Source organism: Pagrus major, chromosome 23, assembly GCF_040436345.1.
Source record: "Pagrus major chromosome 23, Pma_NU_1.0".
NCBI lineage: Eukaryota > Metazoa > Chordata > Actinopteri > Spariformes > Sparidae > Pagrus > Pagrus major.
The window spans coordinates 24,920,642-24,944,121 of NC_133237.1; the positions used below are offsets into that span (position 1 = coordinate 24,920,642).

Sequence of the window (23,480 nt, forward strand, 5' to 3'; positions counted from 1 at the left end):
GCGCAGAGCGAGTTAGCGGCAGCAGGGGGATTTAAACGGGGAGGATGGTGACCTCAGAGTTCAGCCAGCCAATCGCCATGGGGACCTGAATAACAGCTCACCTTTTTTCTTTGTGCTCGCTGTTGTTACTCATTTACATTTTTCTGCCACAACAACCAAGGACCGATTTAAGGTGAAGTTAAAATGTGTTTTTACAAGTTATATCCTTCCTAGAGTAAACGATTAGATGATTAAGATAAAACATTTCCTGGATCCAGTTTTTCTCCGTTGTATAGAGGCAAAGTCCCTCATCTTCTGGTGGACCATGGACCTGCTTTAAGATAAAATATGTGTGGTAGTGAACGTAGAGAGACAAATCATTGTTTGATCCATCAATTGTGATAAAACTGTTGACTTTTAAGATACATAATCGGAAGGATTACTCACCCAACAGCCGCATATGTGACGTGATCTCATTCATCACTCTGAAAACCATAACTGAAACCTTTAGCCGGTCCCAGGCAGCACCATCCTTTTACATAACAGCAGCTGTCAGTATGTCCGGACTTATTGTTATCATCTTTTATTAGATACTCTCTCTTGGCCACGGTGGCGGCCAAGATGGTGGCAGTATCGTACGAGGCGGACAATAGGGATCGTGATATTTAATGTCCTCGTACTTCAGTTTCCAAACTTAACATAACCTCACCGAGGAGTCCTGCGCTACCTGAACATACCAAAGTGTTGTAGCTGATGAGAGGTCTGTGCCGATTGGATGAATTGCTTCATGCGACTCTTCCCCTGGGTGACATATTGTTAAAATTGCAACGTGAGTGCAAATAAATAGATCATACCAGCACAAATGTACAAATCTATGGTGTTAGAAACAACATACAAGCAGGCAAGCTGCAGTTGTAGCTGATGGTGACTGACTCCACCTTCATTTTTACTGTCCGGGCCTTTAGTTGAAAGCACACTCATGGAGAGGCGTAGTAAAATAGTTACTGTTGCTAATGAGAGCATCAGTGGTTCATGTCTGACTCATTGGTGTTTCTACTGTAGGTGGGTTATGCTGTACTCGAGCCACTTGAACTACGACTCATGACAGGATACACGCCACAGCACGCACAATGCCGCCCTATCCAAATCATGACTCTCATTAAACCGAACGTCAGGCAGCGAGATGAAGGCGAAAGAAAGAAAAAAAAATGCTGAAGTAAGACTGAAGACGATTTTCAGGTGGAGCTGCCGGGCTTGACACCAGTGGCACCTTGCCATGATATTGTGCCACGGTGTGGATCCAGGCTAGAAGTAGATTATTAAGTGCTCTCCTGCAGTATTGATGGCTTGTGTTTGGGAGTGCTGCTGCAGCAGTGTTGTGGTTGTCTCTCTGTCCCCTGGCTGTTCCTGACTCGCTGACTGGGGACCGGCTAATTGGAGGAAGCCCTGGAGGAGCACAGGAGGAGGAAGGAGGAGGAGAGGGCGCAGAGAGGTAGAGGAAACGATGATGGTGGCGAGATGTCAGGCAATCGTGCATTCTCGTGCATTTTACACCGACTCCTCCTGCGGTGTAGTTCGACTCTGTATCTCCACAGTAACCCGGTGTACTGCTGATATAATTAAAATGAAATGTCACAGCAGTAATTTTAAGTCTTGAATCTGATGAATTGTGGCCAACAGCATCATATATCACGTCCATATGTTGAATATAAACTGCCCTGTCCTCCAGCAGCCTTAATTAGTCCTTCCTGTCCATCATCCCCTGCCAATGCAAATTTCACAGCCACTTCGTCCACGAGCTTGTTTTTTAGTCCACGAGTACCTCTCCCACTCCCCCGCCACCATCATCAACCAACCCCCATCCTCTCCCGCAACCTCCCACCTGGACTTACAGTATATTTCTCACAGCGAGAGGGGGCAGGAACGTGGGTGGAAGGAAACCATTCCTGCTCCTCATTAACATTCGGCACAACCGCCGAGTGTGTCCAGAGATGTCTGTCGATGGCTGTTTACTCTGCGAGGAGACAGATTATGTGCAGCTGAAGGAGTGTATGTGTGCGTCAGAGAAGCAGAAAAGTGCCAGGGAGAATGAATAGAGCAACGTCCAAGTCTTTTTTTTCTTTCCGCTGTGCCCTTGACCCCCCTGCTCTGTTGATAAGCGAAAACCCACAACCTCCCATCCATCTCTTGTTTTCTCTTTCAGACCATCATGGAGCAGTTCAACCCCTGCTTACGGAACTTTGTTGCCATGGGGAAGAACTACGAGAAGGCCCTCGCCAGTAAGTCCTTTTTTCTCTCATTTATTTTCTCTCGCTGCAGGTTTAGGCACTCGGCCAAGCCCCCCACTCTCTCTCCGTCTCTTTCTCTTTTCTTTCTCCTCGCCATGTATAGATCTATCTACCTATCTGTCTTTTATGTCTTACTATCAAAAAAAAAGGAGGAGGATATTTATCTTCTTGCCAAAGGGCCAGGCCTTATCATGTTATTCACAGCTTTTTTGGCTTGGCTTGTAAATTGTAAGGGGGGGGGGGGGATGTGTATTCAGAGAAAAAAAACACAAAAGGCCTCTAATCGGATGCAGAGGTGAGGATAGCTCGCTGTCAACAGTCTAACTCACAAAGGAAAACGTGCAGATATACGTTTGTCGCACCTTCAACGGATGCTTACTCTTAGATCTTGTCATCTCGAGCATCCATCACGCCCGGCTTCAAGCTGTGCACTTCTGTCTGAACCGCAGTGACATGAGGAAACAGGAATGGCACGATTTCAATTCAGTCAATTCAAAATTCAATCAGACTGGGCTTTTTAGATTCAGTCATTGAAATCAGAAGCAGGATTGGTGATTCTCTCAGTGTTTTTTCTTTTCCCCCTCCACCTCCGCCTACTTGTACGTGCCCAAAGGATAAAAAAAAAAATCCACTCTTAACAATTCAAAGACGACAGGGCTTACTTACCAACAGCCTGCAGCTCGAGCAGACATTTATTCTGTTTGCCCCGGAACGAACAACCGATTCCAACAGCATCGGCGATGTTGGGTTTATTGTTTTGTCTTGAGGAGAGGGTTTACTTATTAGGGAAGAACTGAACAGAACTGATAACAGTACCAGAGATCCTTGACAGATTTATTTGGGAACAGAGTTTCACTGAGAAACTGATCTTTGTAGCAAGCTGAATTTCTATGCTTTGGTGAATATTCTTCTTTCTCCGCCAGGAGAAAGTTGCCAGGGCATAAAATCAATGATCTGTTGGCCTTTACAAATTCAGATGCGATGGTCTAACAATGGCATCGCTGTCGGTGCTTAAAATCAAATCATGGATTTGGGGAATTGCAAGTGCTGTATTGAAGGCAGCTGGACTTTTAAACTCTGCAAACTCTCCTACAGTTAGTCAGAAGAGGTGAAACGTCTTCAAGAAACAAGTCCAGATACAGCACTTAGAATGACCATGACCTGGGTGACTGAGAACCTTCAACGATTTGGGCAATTGTGACACCCCTGGTTTAGATGTAACAACGAGCAAAAGAAGCAACTGTTGATTTGAAAATGGCGGCTCCTGAAGAGAGGTTAGCGTAGCTGATGTAGCATCAGTTATATCAGAGTTTGTTTCATTGAAAGAGTAAAGAACGGCGCTGAAGGTTGTTCCCGATGACAAAGATGTGTATGCCCTTCTCTCAACTGGCTCAGGCAAGAGTTTGATTTAACAACTGGCTCCACTGTCGATCAACTATCGACAGATGGTTCATCCAGTGCCTGCCCGTTTCCAAACTGGTTTTGCAGACAACTTCCCAGATAGTTCCTTGTAACAGTCGATAGCCCGTCAGGTTACTGACTCTGTAACAATGTGCCAAAACTTTCCCCCAAAACGCCCGTCACCCCTTAACACAAAGCAGGAACCCCCTTAATCCAGCTAATCCAGAAATGAGAGAGGCTTCTTCCCCCTCCCCAAGCCTGTGCTTCTTTTCCCCTGACACACACTGTAACTAATCCTGGCCTTGGTGTAGGTAGGAGACAGACTGGTGGGGCCTCGTTGAGCCATTAAAGACCCACTTTGCAGGATTGGCTCGACCCAAGGGACTAAGAGGCTCTGATGTGCAGGGGGCAGGGGTTGGGAGGAGAATACTTCCACCCATATGGTGAAATCACTGAAATGATTCAACACCAGCCACCATGAAAATGCCAAAAATGTCTTCCTGGGTAGGCCTGCTTAGATCTGGATATGGGCATGTTCCAACACAGCAGTCAGTCGCTAAATCTAACAGCGTTCGGTAGGTGTCAAAGCAACAGATGTATACAAGTGAGTGACTCCGACTGCCTACCAAACACGAGCCTGGAAGTCGTTATACAAGCCCCCTGTCAGCACGATGAGGACGATGTAGGTGCAGGAAATGATCGTCGTCCTGATTAAGAGATGTGTGGTTCTTCCTCCTCTCCTCCGGAGTGACGGATGAGTGATGGATCAGTAGCTCCGAGATGAGCCCCTCCCCTGCTGACTGTCTGCCCGCCTCGCAATCAGAGATCCGGTAATCCTCTCCGTCTGTCTCTGTGAGCCCCTCACCACACATTTCATTAGGCACAAGTAAAGTATCCATACAGATCCAGCTTATCTACTCAGCCACCCTTCAGCTGCACACACACATGAACACACACACATGCCACAGAAGCAGCAGCATCGGCAAGAAGAAAGTGTCTGTTGCTTAGAGATCACTTTGAAAAATCTGCTGTAGCTAACACAGTCCTATTCACGCAACCCCCTACCACACATTCACACACATACACTCACCCACACACATCAAGGCAGGCGGGAGGTCTGTATGGCATAATGAAGAAGAAATCAGGCGTGATGCTCTGGAGGGTCTCTGTTCTCAGGTGTTCCCCCAGCAAGAGAGGAAGGAGGAAACACATGCCATCCTCTGCCTTTGACTCAGCTGTAATTGGGATTAGCATTAGCATATGTCGCTCATCCTCGGAGCAGAGCTGCGAGGGCTTTCCAGCTCTGGGAGACTCCCTCTATCTACCGAGCTGCATCTGTCTGCTGGAATTAGCCTGCCCCTGTCAGGCTATTGTTGTAAATGTGTCTCTCACCTGGCAGCTGTCTGCAGGCACAGGGCCCATCTGTCACCTGGGCCGCTGTTGGGTTCACCTCCAAAAGGCAGCGGCCATTATTCAGCGGAGATGTGGCTGATTGGCAGGCTGTGTGGCAGAGGGGCAGAAATCACCGGGAGACGACTCTGCCCCGTGTGACCTTTGTTGGCCAGCACAGCTGCAGCTGGAATAATAGGGACTGAGGTGGATATCGATCTGGGACCTGGGAGAGGAGATATGGCTGCTGATTAGGATTAACCTCGCTTATTGTTTTTTGTTTGCGCTCAAGATGTAGAGCAGAGGTCAAGGATTGTGTGTGACATCCTGTTTTGGTGACCCCTGAACCCTCCAGTGAATTAAACAGGAGTTAGGCGACCTCATTAGATCATAAAGGCCAATTAGAGTTTAACTATTCATAGATGCTACAGAGAAGGAGTCGAGCATTTCCCCCCTGAAAAGTCTTTTCAGCCACAATCTATACATCACACCTGAAACTGTCGGACATCCATTGTTGCAAGAGGAACGACCCCCAGCAGGTTTGAAGCCTCGTCTGTGCAAGTGTATGAGCTGTAATCCATTTACTAATCAACAGCCCCCCCCAGGTCACTGTGTCCCCCCCGCTGTCTAGTGTTCAGACATATTGACAAAAGAGATTAAATGGAATGGAAGAAGGAAAAGGCCAGTGGTGTTTAACAGCATGCGGTTAACAGCGTGACATTGTTATTTCTACTGGCAGACAAATATTGAATTCCAGTGGTCCATTCGGTCGCAGATAAAAAAGAGTTTAGGAATGAAAATTGACTCCAAACACCAAACATTTTGCCTTTAAACACACACAAGCACGAAGTCAGGTTGGCTCGCTGCAACGTGTGCCGATCATTTTCACGATTAATCGATTAATTGTTAAAAATGCTCAGTTCCCAGAGCTCCAAGTGCTGCTTCAAACCGCTCCGTTTGTCCAACCAGCAGTCCAAAACCGAAATACTTTTAAATAGCTATCACATTTAAGAAGCTGGAACCAGCAAATCGTTGACATAATTGCTTAAAAAATGGTTGAAAAGCTTTTGATTTCATCTCTTTTCAATCCACTAATGAATTGTCAAATTGTTGCAGTTCTATCACAAAGCAAAAAAAAAAAAAAGGGTTTCCAGTTATTACCTAGAAAATCTGTTAAGTTTGATGCAGGATTCATTGAATGACAGGAAATTTAAACTTAATGCCCTCTAAATATTAAACCTTATTGCTCACATGCACCTCAAGGTGATAATAAACCAACTGTCTTTCTCATTACAACACAAAGCCAGGAACAAAGCATAATGGAAAACACCTTTACTGTGCATGTGTGGCTTTCCCATCAAGCGCAAATTATCTGTCAGGAAATAATTTCCTCTCTCGCAATCAAGCGTGCAGAAATTATGAAGCGACATCAGTGGAGCCTGTATTTTCTGTTGCGAGAAGCTGTGATTCACTACTTGAAAAGCATCTGAGGGAAAAACAGAACGGCAGTGGAACGAAAGACTGCAAGTGTTTCAGCGTCACCGGCCAGACTGCTGTTTACATGAAGCGAAGATGTACGATGTGAAGTGAACCTTTGGTGGAATGTAAATAGATATATTTATTCCACTACTATACTTAAGTACAAATTTAAGATACTTGGAATATTAGTACAAAGCAAAACTACATCTCAGCAGTAAGTATTGTACTTTTAATTCAGTAAATCTGGCTGAAAACCATGAATCTCCAGATGTGTTTGTGATAAACTGAATGATGAAGCGTTTCCTTTATAGTTTGAGAAAAATTCTCCCACTTCTTAAGATAAATAAACTATTTAAAAACCCTCTTGGATTAGCTGGAAAATACATCCTCAAAGCTGAAAACAGGCTTTTATTTCTTGTAGAAATGTAGAAATGAGTGAACATGATGATGCATCGCTGCAGATGAAAATACCTCACAGTATACACCAGGGTTCAAAATTAGCTTTTCCACTGGTAGCACAGTTCCTAGCAACTTTTTCATTTTTGTTGCACCATTTTTTAAATGTATGCATGCGCCACCAGGTTTCAACCAGTTTTATTGAGCAGTCAACTTTTAACTAATTTGGCTTGCTAATTTTAGGCTAAAATGCTGCTAACGTCCTCGCAAGTTGTGCTAACATGAGTGACGTCATGTGTGATAGAGTAGAGCTTCTCCTAGCATAATAACATTAAGTTAACCACTGTGTAGGGTTAACAAGTATCAAATAAGCTGACGCCTCGTTAGGGTTACCCACCAAGTCTAATTCTGTTGTTGTGGAACTGCTGGCGCTTCAGGTTCTGCAGGGCGAGGTACCTTTCTGATTGGATCGTTCGCAAAATCCACAACATTTTTGAACTTGCACACTTTCTAAAAATGGTTACATGTGTGACCTTTTTAGACGCAATCTGTGACACTGTTTAAAGTAGTTACACAATGAGTTCAACCTTAAAGATGATACTTTTACTCAAGTAAAAGGATCTGAAGACTTCTTCCACCACTGACTGTAACTTTTCACTTCATAACCTCTTTGTTCTTGCTTCTTTTTATCTCCAGATGTGACATTTGCAGCCAAAGGCTACTTTGATGCTCTGGTCAGAATGGGTGAACTGGCCAGTGAGAGTCAAGGATCCAAAGATTTGGGTAAGTGACTGATCTCACCTGTTCACCTCTGTTTTCTCTCTCTATCTCTGTCTCTTTATGTCTCTGTGTGGTGGCGTTTGGCCTCGGTCACACCGACCTTTATAACAAGCAGCATCGGTTCTTCATACACTGACGTCATCCAACATCAGCTTCCTGTGCAGGGGAAGCATTCAGAGAGACACGTGTGGGTTGATACAGGAGGTGTTTTTTTAATTAGAATTTTCTGACTGAATCATTTTAGTTCCCGAAGCAGTTTTTTCTTTTTTAGATTGTGTCCTGGAGGAAATATCTTTTAGTTTTTTCAATTTATGGGTGAGCGAGATGTCATCAGAGATAGAAATAGGTAACAATTATGAATGCAGCTCAGCGAGGTGGGAGCTGATCATCATTTATTTACAACAGTATAGAAGATGGAAGATTGATTTTTGGAGGAGCCTTTTTTTTCATGTGACTTGTAGGAGTTTTGCCAATCTGATGCATTTCCAGTGTTGATTAGATGTGTCTCCTTGCCTGTGTTCTGCGCTCAGGTTACAACCATAGAGGTCAATTGGAGAACCAACACCTGGTCCTCTCATAATGAGTGGTTTCCTAGGTGAAACGGTGTGTATTTGCTGTCACCGGCTCCTGGGAAATCAGCTCCTGTTTGAAGAGACTCCCTGTGCGCTGATTGTGCTTTCGACTGCTTGATCTGCGTGGAAGTAGCTGTTGATTTGACGGGGCCTTTGTTGCTGCGAAGCTGAGAATCCAGTTTGGGTTTCCTCCAGCCCAGCCAGCAGGGACTGACATGAAAGTACTCCGCAGGATGTTTTATTCAGTACGCGGCCCTCACTCCATCTCTCTCCCCCTCGATCTCTCTATCTCGCAAGCCTCTGTGAGGTTTCCTCCCATTGATTGCAAAGTTTACAGCGCTGTCTCCATGTTGAACCGAGCCTCGCTTACAGTAGTAGGATCTTCCGAGGCGAAGGCGACCTGAGCTGAACTGTCGCGAAAAGAGAGCAGCGTGTTTGTGATCCGACTGATGGCTTACAGCTCACGACGCTGTGGCTCTGACGGCAGGGGGAGTTCCCATGAAGTGAAAATCTATGTTCAACTGTTTTATCACATATGTCTGGCTCTACATCTCACATACACACCTCTGTCAGGTATTCTTAGGTAATCTTAATGGTATTTTAGTGTTCGTAATTTCCCGGACACATATTAGTGTACAAAACCACAACTCAATAACTTTATTCGGGTGAAACTGGATCGTAGTCTATGGAGAAAGTGTCTTATTATATCCTCTGGTTGCTAAGCCTTTACTCTGGATGGATGGCTTTACTTGTTGCTAAGGTAACTGCTAACTGCTGCTAACCTGCCAATGAACACCTTCGGACCAGGAGCCGTCTGCAGCCTCCGAGAATGACGGAGGCGAGTTACAGTGCAGAGTTGAGTCATGGAGTTCCCTGATGGACAGATATCTGTAGCTTTGTTCCTCGAATGCTAATGCAGCTGCTGTTAGGTTGTTAGCTCATAGCCGTGCAGCTAGCGGTCCTATTTGCAGACTCAGTCTTGGGGTGCTTGGAGCCAAACCCAGTGAAAACAATTTCTTTGTTAATCCCTGCTGTCCAACCTCTGTCTTCTCGGAGTCCGCATCGATCCGTCTGTGTTGGCGAACCGCTAACTCCATAGCAGGGTGTATATTTGTGCTGTTGGCTACTGTAAAGGCCAATCAATATTCCTGGGTGCTTGTCCTTACAGATGACATGCAACTATACCGAAGCAAACAGCACTCCACTAGCTGGAAATTGTGCTATATGTGTGTGTGTGCATGTGTATCAGTTTCCCCACCTCTTTTGTCACAAGTATGTATGACGGAACTGAAAACCGAATCCTTTTTGAAAAGCTCTGCCTGCAGGAAGATCTGCAAGGGACTGGATGTTTGCAGTGACTCATCCTCCTGGTCATCTTCTCTCTTTATATCTGGTGTAGCTTGATGAACACAGACAAAAGCAGACAAAGACTGAATCACTCTGTGCAGCAGTAAGGTTGAGATGTAGCTAAAGATATTCGCTGTATCATTGCCTGTCTCCGGTACAATGCACCAGCTACACCCAACACTCCCCCTGCGTGCCACTGTGCTTCCCAAGGGAAGGATCGGTGTTTGTTTTTCCAGCCACCTGCTCCGGGTCCCCACCCATGAGGTCCGTGCCAGTGCCCTGACCTCCTGTCAGACGGTGCGCAGGGGTTAGCGCCGAGTTTCCTGTTTATCTGGTAGAAGAGCACAGAAATATCCACAGATTCAGAGGGAAACTGGAGGTTAGCAGAACAGATCACAACTTGCGTGGTTGACGACACAGAGAATATGGGTGGGAGATATAAATCTGAACTCAACCTCCCTTTTGTGATTAATCCTGGAGATATTAAAGAGATGTTTGCCATGCGAATAAAGAGAGAAAATATGTATTTTTTTCCCACAGTTACTGTGTCTCAATAGATGTTTTCACCCACTTCTAATCTGTGTGTGGAGATTTTAAGAATAAAAAGCCAACCGAGGGGAAATTAAGGTTTTATTTAGGGTGTCTCAGGTTTCTTATCACACTCAGTCGTGATGATTAAGGACGGAGCCTCCAGGTCTGAAAAGCGAAGAAATGTATTATTTTCTAATGATCAGGAGGTGGGGGGGCTCCATTGGTTGTGAAAATAAGTCCTATTGTATGTAAGCTTATGAGAAAATGACCCAATTTCTCACTTGATTTATTATCTTTTTTATCAAGTTGCATGGGAAATTTCTGCATGACGCTGTGTCACTAAAGCTTATCGGCATTGCTGTTCACACTGACGTCACGACGTTAACGTTGCTGATGTCCAGACATTCATGAACAACAATGGAGGAGAGGATAGTAATCACTAATCGTGGCTGTTTGCGGACCCACAGAGCTGTACGATAGCTCCTTATTTGTCCTGTCTTATGAGTAAATGTGTTGCCGTGGAGGGAAGTGAGTGAGAAGTCAGGCCAGCTGGTAAGTTTTGGAAATACGTCTCAGCACAGCATAGCTCTGATCGATCTGAACTACATTCAGGGAACAAGCATTTTAAAAGTTGTTTGCTTGTCGTCTGGCCGACAGACCTGACGAAGCCTGAGTTCAGGCTTTTTTACAAGACGGCATTATGATGTTGTTATTTAAACGTCCTTCTAATCCATTTATTGTAGAAATCTCTTCGTTTTGGGTTCATACTGATGTGGTTAGTGGTTATTTTTAATTAAAAAACAGAGAGTCTCTGTATGCGCTACAGTTGTGAGAGGAATAAAACTTTATCATCTTCTTTCAGGCTATGGAGCCTTGTATTACTATTATTTTATTTATTATCTTCATCATATCTCAGATACAGTATTTATGAACACAAAAAGAGTTGATTGACCGCTAAAGAAGATAAACCCCTTCTTCTTTTTCCTGTGCTCTGTACTCGTGCATGCTTGCTCTTTCCTCATACGTACATGAGTTTGAGCTCTTGTTGCTGCTCTTTAAAGCCTGTTAATTCCATAGAGGCTCAGTGAGAGACGGGCTGCAAATGGTCCCACCTACACACCTAAGAGTCGGCAGCTGCTCTCCATCTCTTTCCTCCTCCCTCCTCTCTTTTTCTTTTTTTTCTTCCTGTCTTTTACACACACACACACACACACACACACACACACACACACACACACACACACAAACAATATGCTTAAAACAGGGATTGAAATTACCTTGTGAAATAATGCCGTCTGTTGCTGTTTTTTTTTTTTTTATTACCAACGAATCAACGTGCTCTACGCCCTTCAGATCGCAGTATGTTCCCACAGCGATGCCTTTTGTACTTATACGGTTGTGTGCGTTTTTTTTTCCATGCATAAATCTCCCGTCATCGCCGTGTGTTTATACAGTACGAGTGCTCTTTTAATCCACTTGTGTATATCTCCGCCTAAAGAGACAGCATCTCTCTCTCTCTCGCTCTCTCTCGCTCGCCAGCCCCACTACTCCCACACACTCCCTCCCACATATCCTCCTCTGGTTGGGCTAATCATCGCCTGTCACTTTGCCACCCACACACACACACACACATGCATGCACACACACACATGCACACTAACGCACACACCTGCCCTCCCTCCCTATGTTTTCTCCCATCCTCCTCTTCTTTTATCCCTCTCCATGAAGAAGGAGTGAGCCCTTATTACCTCGGTGACATCTGTGGCTTTTTCAACCCATCTAGGGAAATTCAGGGAATATAGAGTCTCCGTGGTTGGATGTATTTACGACGATCTTCAGCTGACCAGCTCTGCTCCGTCGTGTTTATATATTCCTCTGAACGGGGAGGCTTGTTATTTACGACCCAGACCCCGAAGCCAAATGGGCAATTTACAGGTTTTAACTCCCCCTGTAATTCCTAGTATTTTGATTTGTCATCACTGGAAGAGCTCCTTTAACTTTTGTTGTAATGGGCAAAAAGTCCCAACCAATCAGCCCCTCAGGTTGTGTTTTAGAGTGGTATATTGCAGGGAATACACATCATTTGTTTGATTTGATTTTAAACACAGCCTGTCCTCAACTACTTTGTTGATTTAAATGGCCAGTATGTAATTTCTGCCACTCTGGATCTTTCAGTCAAAACAAAACAGAAGACATAAGTAGCCTGGAGTGATGGGAGTTGTTGTCTTTATTAATAAGCAAACACCATCGCCAATCAAAGTTTATGCAACGTGACTCGGGTGGAAATGTTTACAGACGAGGAAATGCTTTAAAGTTTTATATCAAGGTCTCGACTTCCTTCCTCGCTCTCTTCCCGACTCTCTCTTCCCCGCAACTTCTAGTGCCAGCCGAATGAAACACTGTGTTTAAATTAACCCAGCATGAGATCAATAAAGCGCTGATACAATATTGGGTTGAAAAAGTGGGTCAAAAATCCCCGTGGGTGTTGAGTAAAATTGCCCCAGTACTGCGTTCGTGCTATATTGACCCAGCACAGGGTTAACTTTGACCCAGTGTGTTTTTTTAGCATGACATTTTGAATCCAAGTCACTTCCTGACATCTCAACTGGTTTGGTTTCATGATTATCATTTGACTCACTAGTTTCCTCATTTTTGTGTAAGCAGAGAGAAGAACAGTAGCTCAGCTAAAGGGTAACTTCACTGCTTTTACACAATAAAGTGTGTTGACGGGTCTTGGAGGAGTACGACTAAAAAAGTAGTATAAAGCCTTTTGTGGCTGCAGAGGAAGCTGCATGCAATCTGATACATTCCCTCCAGTGATGTCACCCAGTGGCCTAGTTGCATTGTGGGTAATGCAGGCGCTAAGTTTTGAAAAGGGAGAAGAATATGTGGAATAAAAAACGCATATAAGAAGTCCAACAGTGAATAGGAGTGTAATGTTAGTCATGATTACATGCAGCTTCCTCTGGAGCCACAAAAGGCTTTATACTACCTTTTTTTTTACATATGCAGTAGTACTCCTCAAGATCTGAATACACACTTTAGCGTGTAAAATAGGTGGTGTTACGCTTTAAAGGCACAATATGTAAGATTTTAGTTGAGAACAATCAACATTTTGGTGATAATGTTTGGTAATTTTTAAGAAATAACAGTTTTGATGTTGTGACATCTGTGTATCGTGTTGCAGAGATATCTACTGAAGTTAGCATGCTAGCCAGCTAGCTCAGGCCTATCCTGGTCGAAAGCTCTTCCAACGCTCCGAGCTCCCAGTACCGACTGCTAACTGCACGGCTAACTGAGCTAACTGACTAACGGCAGCTACAGTTAGCTTAACAGTTGTACCTGATATGCTTCCCCCAGTTTGATTATGAATACGACATGTGGCCAGTTCTTACATACTGCACCTTTTTAACTGTGTGGCATGTGAAGGATCAGATGGACGGTGCGCTGCCCACTGGCGTCCAGGGCGAGGCTGGTTTGCTTACTGTGTTTTTGAATTTGAATGCATTAATTTCCCTGAAAGGATACTTTGCATAGAAACAAGACCAACAGACCCAAAGTTAGTTTATAAGACCCAATTTTATGCATAATTTACTTTCCGTCCCAGTTGAATCTAATGCAGTAAAGAGGTTACATGTAGGCACAGGGAAGGTTTCTGGCAGTGGGCCTGTTACAACTCGCCGGTATGGTCAGCCTGTGCTCCTAATGTCCTCAGGTGAAGTAGAGTTGAGAGCTGCTGCTGTGTGCTCGGCCGGGCGTGTTCCACTCTGCTGTCCTACATGGATAGTGTTTCACTGTTGGAAGTTTTTAAAGGATTAGTGTGAAAGTCGGACTACAAACTGAGAACTAGCCTGATTCCTGTGCCTGCATGCAATCTCTGCCGTGGCTCACCTTCATCCTCAACAATTAAAAAACGAACGCCCTCTCGAGCCTTTTGGCTGATTAGTCTGTTTTTTCAAGCAACCTGAACAGGAATGTAAAGTGCTTACAGTTCAGCCTCCCCAGCCCGAGGAAATCAAATATCTTTCTCCCTCTTTTATCGACTTCTGTAACCTCGCTAATTGCTACATTTTAATAACACACACGTATGATTCAGCACGAGGACGTATCCTTTGGGAAATTACATGCATTAGAGGAAAAACGGGGGTTGTATTAAAGTTAAGTCAACCACTGATTTGCTTATGTTGCTGCTGGGGAGAGGGGCTGCAGGGGGGAGGAAAAAAAATCATAGCCCACCCAGTAATTACCTGAGGAGGGAAAGAAGGGTTCACACACACAAATGAGGCTGCAAACTGATGTTGCATAATTGTCTTTTTTAGGTTAATGGATCGAGGACGTGAGCGTTACATGTCTGCTGGTAAACGAATGCTGTCAAAGGCTAAATGACACGTATGTCGAGGGCAGCGGCGGTGTTAACTCTGACATGCTGTATTTGAATGAGCACCCACGAGTACACATGCTGTATACACACAGCTCTCTCTCTCTCTCTCTGTTTCCCCTCCTGCCTTTAGTCTGGCCTACCTCTCTCCTCTTCCTCCTCCTCCTCCAGCACCTGTCCCTGTTTAAATGAGAGCAGAGGAGCTCTTTTCTTAGCTCCGTGCCACCATCCCAGGGGTCCCTGCCTTCTCCTGCTCTATTTCTGAGGCGCGCGCTGCATGATGGGAAGCCAGTGGCCCCCACACTCTCCACCGTCTCCACTCACTCACGGTGCCCTTCATTTGTTTCGTGGCGGTGACATGAAGCTGAAGGTGAGCTCGGATGCAGCTCAGGTGGACACTGGAGGAAAACTGCACACAACGACTCTCTGTGCGTTTCCTTCCGGCAAAGCACTCGTGGGGATAATTGATGTATTTACAGTCTGCACAGGTTTGGGCTCGCATGCAACAATGCAAAGCACCACAGTCAGTCGGTGCCTGCTAATGTGGGCAGTGTGGTCAGACCAGTACGTCCACCTTTTGGCTGATGTGTCAGTGTGATGTTTGTGAATCAACATTTTTCAGGTGTGTGTGTGGGTTTTAGATGTTGTCTGTCAGGATTACACAAGAGCCTGTGAAGCATTTGGAAATTCAGTGGACCTGAACTCAAACTGAACTCAAGTGTGCTAGCATAGTTGCTAACGGCAGCAATATTTTATGTTTCAATCCTGCTCTTTCAGCGTCCTCGTACCCACTTTGAAATGAGTTAAATATGCCTATGCCATTGTCCTCCCTCACTGGAAGGGCTGCAACTAAGGATTTTTCATTATTGATTAATCTGCTGATTTTTTTGTTTTCCACAATGAATCCTTAAGTCAAGGATGGACAAGATCAATATGGTTATATATCGTATTGCTTCCTCTTGCAGTACGGTTATCTATACCCTGGCGCCAAATACAGATATTTCTAATAAAACATGCAGGTTGTTGCAGTCAGTGTGTGTGATGAAGAGGCACCAAGCTAAGACTATGTACTTTTTTATGCATCGTTTCCTCTCACTTCATGTCAAAATCTGTGAAACTGACGCCACAATGCAGTGAATAAAAACATAATTCCTGCTCTTTGCCTTTTAGGGGTATTTTTGTATTCGTCTTGCAATGATTGTTGAAGAATCACTTACTCTGTAATTCCCACCTCTAGTAAAGTCTATAAATTGTCCAAAAATAAAAGCATGAAAAATGCTCATCACACTTCCCAGGAGCCCAAAGTGACGTCTTCAAATTGATTCTTTTGTCCAACCAGCATTCGAAAAACCCAAAGACTCTTCATTTACTGTCATAGATGAAAAGAAAAGCAGCGAATCCTCACGTTTAAGGAGACAGAACCAGCAAATGTTGGATATTTTTGTGTGAAAAATGACTGGAAAAAGTTATCAAAATAGTTTTGACATTTCACTTTGCACAAAAGGACTGAAATGATGAATCGATTATCAAAAGAGTTGTCGTTTCTCCACCGACTGATTAATCAACTGACTGGAACTGCAGCAATTGGGATTCATTGATCAGTCAATCCAAAGAAAATGGACTATTTTGACAGTTTGCTCATCGTTTCAATCATTTTTCAAGCAAAAATGTCAGACATGTCCTGGTCTCAGCTTCTTAAATGTGAGGATCTGCTGCTTTTCTTTGTCATTCATGACTGTAAATGAAGAGTCTTCGAGTTTTGGACACAACAGAAGCGGTTAAACAACAACAACAAAAAAATAATCAGCAGATAAATCAATAATGAAAAGAATCATTCGCTGCAGCCCAACTTCAGATTTGAATACTGTGTGAGGAGACGTGTACTGACCCTGGTTTCTGTGGGCGAACTGGCTGGATCAAATAACACACTGAAAGTCAAAGAGCTCAGTTTGTTTTGTCACTCAGCCCCTCCTTGAACCTCCATACCTCAACAGGTAGCTGCTTGACTTAATGCCTCCACTCAAGTGCAAAAGGCTCAGAGCACAGAGCTGCACAGAAAACAGAAAACGGCGCTATGAACAGCAGTTTTCTTATCTGAAACACTGAGGTATCACTTCTTATAACCACACTCTCAAGGGATTTTCCCCATCACTCCACTTCTTGCTTCCCTCGCTGTTGCTCTCTCTGTCTGCCTAATTTGCCCTAGAACAAAACATCGGGTTCTCTTTCATGTTGAGCTTTTTCTTTACTTTGCACTTCATTTAAAGACTTTTGTCGCAAAGAGCGGAGCGACAAAAACACCCCACATCTCTAAAAGGCTTCCACACCCGGCTTGTCACAAACATGCACACCATAATCTGCATGAAGCAGCCAGATAACTGCTCTTAGTCCTGCCATCTTGCCAATATTTGGCTTTTTTTCCCCTCCCTCTGTGTTTCTCCAAGGTTTGTCAAATCAATTGAAGTGCTTGGAATTCATCACTTAATGCTGATATGTTCACAAGAGGAGTTTTTGTGCTGCAGTAATCAAACTCTCAATCAAAAAATGTCCCCTGAGAAAACTTGAAGTCGTCTCCTGCTGCTGAGTTTGCAGCCGTGTGCAGGTTTCTGTTAAATTGTCCTCTGCTGCACCTTAAAATCTTCTTTCAGTCATGTATGACACGTTTATATTTCATGACAGATATCATACAGATGAGGTTTTAGTCATCATGAAGTTATTTTTACGGGGTGATCACCCCCCTAGACTTGTACATCAGCACCTCCGTAGATGACATGCAGCAGGTTAAGACACATCAGCTATGCAGCACAACATCATTAGCTTATGCATAATAAGGGAGCAGGAATTCATTTGGAAAATGTGCCAAAGTCCTGCTCCGCCTATGAATTGGCTTCTTCTTTAAGAGTATTCATAAACTAGAATAAAATAAAGAATTGGCCACCGGTCCAAACAAACTGGGGCAGCATATCACCAGAAAAACCTGCCCTATTCTATTTGGTTGGGTCGGTTTGGTTTAGTTGACGTTTACATAATGTTAAAACTGTTATTTCTTCACATCCTGTTGTTAACTTCTCACATATAGATCCTTCAGCTAATGAGATAGCTCCTACTAGACACGATTATTTCATTTTTTTGTCATTGTAACACTTAAATCTTAAAAACCACAGCCATTCTATGGCTAAGACCTATGGGATATGTTGTTTTTTAAGATTACATCAAACTATTTTTTAACTACAATTATTATGATATGATGTTAAATATTAAATCTGTGAAAGAAATACTCGTGTCCAAGAATACAGCCTGGAAACTGCATTGTTACGTTCCAGCTTCTTGCTGTTATAAAACGTGTTGTGTGATTGAGGCGAGTGGAGCAGCGGCTTAAAACGAGAGGCCAGGATTTTGGCTTGTTGATGCCAGATGGTTTGGATTTGCGCCGTACAGTCTTATCCAGCAGACAATGCACGCCAACCCTACCTGAGACCTCGTTAGAGTAAACATCAGGATTATTTTGCAACTGCACCGTGGCCCACTTCTCTTCCATTTCCCTTCCCGTTGAGCCTTCGTTATGGCCTAAATGCATGACACCATTGCTGGACAAACTTATATTAGGCTAGTAGGTTGAACAGCTGTGATGGCTTGAGCTTCCGATTTTAGCAGCGTGTCATGCAAGTATCAATAGTTTTTTTTTTTTGCTCCTGTGAGAGGCTTTCATCCGGTTTCAGTGAGCGAGGGATGAACTGTGAGCGTGAGCTGCCCTCACTTCCAGATTAACCGTGTTGTGGTTGCACAGGGAGTGTACTCACACATGTGTACACAAAACGTACACGCCACCCAGGCTCTCAGTTATTATCTGCGTCTCGCACATTTATCCCGCTGCCCCATTATACTTGCCCACATGTTTGTTTCCCTTGTGACTTAGCAAGCAAAAGGTAGGTAGTTATTAACATCACTGTGCTATTCAGCCACACACACACACACACACACACACACACACACACACTGTACACACACTGTACACACACTCCCCAGGTGGGACTCACTCCACTTTTCCTCCCCAGGCATGTGTTCACGCTGATGTAATGATGGCTGATAGTAAAAAGGGTGGAAATCTTTTGAACAGCATTTTTTTTACCAACACTTTGCAGCCGCTGCAGCGACCCCGGCATTATCCTGCTTCCATGACAACCCGTAGTGAATCCAGCTTGACCTTCAGCAGTGATTCAGTGTCTCTCCATCCACCTCCATTCCTCTCTCCTCCCTCCCTCCATCGCTGTCTCTCTTGTTCTCTCTGTTCAACTTCCACTTTTTATATATATATAATTTTTTTTTTTTTTTTTTTTCCGTAGCCCACATTCTGTTTTTCTGTTTTTCTTTCTCTCTACCTGTGTGGGTGTATCATCGCTTCTGTTACACAAGCAGTCAATACAGCTACACAAGCTGATGTCATCCTTCAGGGGGGGACAGTCTGTTCACATGCAATCCGAAAGTCCTGTGTCCGTGCTTCCTTCTTCTGACTCAGTGGTTTTTTAAGCTAGCAGGCATGTGTCTGCTTGTTGCAGAGCTGCAGGTGCAGATCAACCTGAGCTCACCTCCTCACAAAGGAACTATTGTTTTTTCCTGTCAGGCGGGGCTGAGGCGAGCCTGGAAATCTTGATACAACAATGACGAGTCTTTGAGGGTTTTATTGACTGTGCGTGCACGGTTGTGTATCTTTCTGTCAAAGTGTACACTGCTCATGAAGCCTGTCACTGTGAATATCGACCAGTCTGTCATGTCCCTCTTAGCTGGTATGCGGATATCCTCGTCAGGCTGGCGTCTCTTCCACTAAGTCTCACAGGTTGTGTCATGCCTGCCAAATATTTTCTGTAGAAACAATAATGTTACACAACACATTCAGATTTTCCACATTATGCCCCCTTTATTGATTCTTGATTGAATTCTCTCCTGATAACGGCCCCTGAAGGTTGCAATCCAATTTTCTGTTTTCTGTTGTTGTGCGATATGATATCGGAAGTTGCCATGGCAACTATTTGCATCTCCGAAGTGTGAATATTTTCTCTCTCCCTCCCTATGCTTTGGCACCGTACATTGTGCAGTAATGAAACTGCAGATGACAAGATGAGATCTCGCGCACATTTCATTCATTCTTTACCTTTCTGGCTCCTCGCAAACACCCTGTCCTACTGCCAGTTCACTTGATGTGTGTGTGTGTGTGTGTGTGTGTGGCACAGTGATGGCTGCTCATTTGTTAATTGATCCAGCTAGTTTGAAGCCGCCAACAGAATGCCAGGGTTTTCTAAGCCTTGAAGGGCTGTGATCAGGGATGAGTATCTATAAGCTGCTTAGCAGGCCTGCTGGGAAGTGACAGGACTCTTTGGCCTGCTTCTCGGCGGGGCAGGTTGCACCGAGGGCTCCGAGTCACCCCGGCTGACTTGGGTGCAGCAACAAGAGTTGTTGGGGCAGCGATTGTCCTAAATATAGCATTTAATGAAACGAACGTGTTTCTTCAACAATAGAATTGAATGAGTTATGTAATCAGTATTTCAGGTTAAAGGTCCGTGATAGTGCAGGATGTTGATTTCACGTCGCTTTTCAGGAATTCATCTTTTAACTATACGACTCCATCGTTACTCTTAACTTAAGTCGCCTATTTAGCATTTATAAGCAGCATAGAAACAATTAATACATGTTTATGATTCACTGTAATGTATTTGTTAGCAGTTTTAAAGGTGCAGTATGTAATTTCTGCTGCTCGGGGGTCTCTCAATCAAAACATTTACAAACAACGTAGTGAGACGTAGCGTGGGATCATGGGAGTTGTTGCCTTCAACGTCTTTGCCAGTGGCTAGCTAGCTGGTTAGCCACGCTGTTGTTTACTACAACCTTTCACAGTGTCTGATCTATTGGCTGGTGTTGTCTTCCACACAGCTCTGATAGTAGCGGCATGGACTCTGCTCGGTTGCAACCGTTGCACTTCCGTGACGATTTCGCATTTAAACTTTTATATCTCATTTGCAAATATTCATGTGTTTGTTTGCTGTCTAGACGTCCTAAATTTAATCTGGATATGCAAAAAAAAAAACGGCCATCGTAACCAGACATCGACAGGCAGGCATCCAACTGAAACGCGTTGTCACCTTGAATAAAATTATAAATGCAAAATAAACACGGGGGACTTGTAGCGTTACTAACTTCCCTGCAAAAATGTCCCTTTAGTGAAAACATTCGTCAGCTCTTAACACATCTTTGCACAATATTAATTAAATTTTGTGGTTAATTATTTATTCATTTATTTTTGGAGCAGTTCAAGTCAACTCTGTCACTTCTGTGTCGTCTGTCTGCAGCAAATTGCTTTGTGTACGTGCCGTCTGTTGAGATGGAGAACAACTCCAAAGCCCTTTAGTAAAGACTAAAGTTTGTGCTGAAGCATGTTGACATGCACAGCCACAAACGTCAGGTACTTACTTCCCTGTAGACAAAACTGAACAGATGTTATTAAGCTGCAATCTAAATGCTGTTGCTTGGTTCATAAATGCTGTTTCAGTTTTACTCACCCTAATACGACCTGTCACAACATTACTGATGCTTTCATCAGCGGCCACTTATTAAACTTCTTAAAGTCTTCGCACTTAAATCACTATTACAGTTATTAAAGTTTAATGAAAGTTCCTGAATGACTGAACGCCGTCTCCAAACCCATTATTAAGACCAGCTAAGGGGCTTTGGACCTTCAGCGAAATGTGTGTGTGTGTCTCGTTTCACTGTACATGCAGATCTTCACCCTGTCTTTCCACCAGGTCTCTATATGTATGTGTCCCTTCGCTCAATGTCGCTCTTTGTGTTCCTTTTTCTTGTCAATGCACTGCTCATTCAGAAGAGGCAGCCTGTAGGTATATATGACAATGAAACACTCTCACTAGACGCATGACCCTCCTTATCTCGTCCCCTCTTTTGCTTATTTTGTTTTTCTAATCCCTTTTTTTTTGTTGTGTGGAGACTGTAACCTTTCTTTGAGGTGTTGATTTTGTTTCTAGAAGTCACGTTGCCTGATGTTAAAATGTAATCAAAGAAAGAGAAAAGGCAATATGTCTGATCTCCACGAGACATCGGTGCTTACACAGGATTTAATTTTTAAGCATTTTGTCCCCTCATTTTTCGTGCTTGTCATCACTTGTTATTGTTTCATTCGCTCTGTCTTCTGTTATCTTGTACCAACTTTCATCATGTTCTTCGTTTGTCCCAGTTACAAATCACTTGTCCCGTATGTTCTTCTGTGTCTTGTGTTACTGCATGAGCTTGCACGCCGGGGTGTCTTTTCCAGTTTTCTACTTTTTCTCCTCTCTGTTTTTTCGGCTTCTTGGATTACTTGAGTGTTCTTCATGCGTTTTCTCCCTGTCTCCCTCTTTCTCTCTTGTGCAGGGGATGTGCTGTTCCAGATGGCTGAGGTCCACAGACAGATCCAAGTGCAGCTCGAGGAGATGGTTGGTATTCTGAGCTCAAAGGGTTCTTAGCTGTGCGGTACAGCACTCTCTGTCGAAACTCAGCCTCTGTTGAAGGTCTCGTAAACGTATTTTGACATATTTTAACTATAGTTTTTCACAAGAAAAACAAGTTATTGCTGCAATTTTTTTTACATTTCAGTTTGTCGGCGTTGATGCTCCCAACAAATCTGCCCGGCCGTGACACAGATTTGTCCCTGTGGGCAGCACGAGGAGGACATGATAATTAAATGAACATGAGCTCATATTGAATGAACAGACATGCTGAGCTCATTTAAATCTGCTAACACAGGAGGGTGGCTGGGGAAGTGGAGTGAGTTAATTGAACAGTATAGCACTCTGGGTAATATGTGCTTGTATGGCGAGTTATCCGCACTCGGTATCAAGTTCATTAGTGTGTGTCGGGGATAGATGAGGGCCCAGCACAGGTGCTCATCACGTAGATGCCCTGCAGCTACAGCAAACCAAATTCACTTTGGCAGCCCACGAGTCAGCCGCCCCTTAAAGGGACAGGCACATATTTTATACTGCATCTATCTACCTCTATGTATGTGGTCCTTTTTCTTCTCCAGACCGATGCTACCATGTCGGCTCCCCACACACTAAAACACAATTTTTCATCTTTTAAAGATGCTATAGCACCTTTTTCAAATGGTGCAATATAAAACCGATAGAGGTGCTATACAAGGCTATATTACTTTAACAAAAATGGTGTCAGATAGTACCCGAGAGCGTTGCTTTGGCTTGTAAAAATAGGGTAACCTCTTTTTTGGAGTATATGTGCGACTTGAGTCCACTTTAAGAACGAGGGAACAAAATTCCCAGTCATCACTTTGCATAAACACTCAGCCACTTTGAGCTGAAATCAAAAGATCCGTTTCCTCTAGAGTCCATCTTTGAGGCTTGAGATATTCTGTTGAAGCTTTCTGAGATTCTGATCGTCAAACAGGATTGTATAAATGTAGAATAATTCATAATCTGTTGCACATGTATTAACCTATGTGCATGCATTATATTAAGTTAAGAAAACTCTCAGACCCAAGAGGGGAACAAATAAAAATATATTAAAACTAAATTAAGGAAACAATGGTTAAATAATATTATACATAGAGATGGATGTCAGCAGATCAGAGACTGGACATTTCATCCTGATTTGGAAGCTGCTTCTTCAGGCAGGTCGGTTTACAATCTTGTGATTAAATATTGTGTCAGCTGACACTGAATCTGTGACAGTGATTTGCAAGCTGAGAGAGGCTTCACAGGTCTGGACCGCGCCGATTAAACATTATTCAGTAACTGAGTAAATGAGGACAACACGTGCGATTTAATAACTTGTATATCTGTTGTGATGCTTTATTGTCTCCAAAGGGGAAATTTGTCTTGGACTCAAATGCTGCACACATGTGGCTGCCTCTATAGCAGTAATAATAATAGTAATACATAA

The 23,480-nt window shown here is 43.7% G+C and overlaps 1 protein-coding gene across 3 annotated transcripts in view; it reads left to right on the plus strand.

The window, feature by feature from the left end:
* The window catches only part of LOC141019331 (BAR/IMD domain-containing adapter protein 2-like), a 66,972-nt gene that overhangs the window by 15,204 nt on the left and 28,288 nt on the right, over positions 1–23,480 (plus strand). For all 3 annotated transcript variants that reach the window (XM_073494214.1, XM_073494215.1, XM_073494216.1), the window contains exons 2-4: positions 2,183–2,258; positions 7,629–7,715; positions 21,957–22,018. In XM_073494214.1, the coding sequence (XP_073350315.1) occupies positions 2,183–2,258; positions 7,629–7,715; positions 21,957–22,018 (225 nt within the window). The remainder of the gene's footprint in view (positions 1–2,182; positions 2,259–7,628; positions 7,716–21,956; positions 22,019–23,480) is intronic.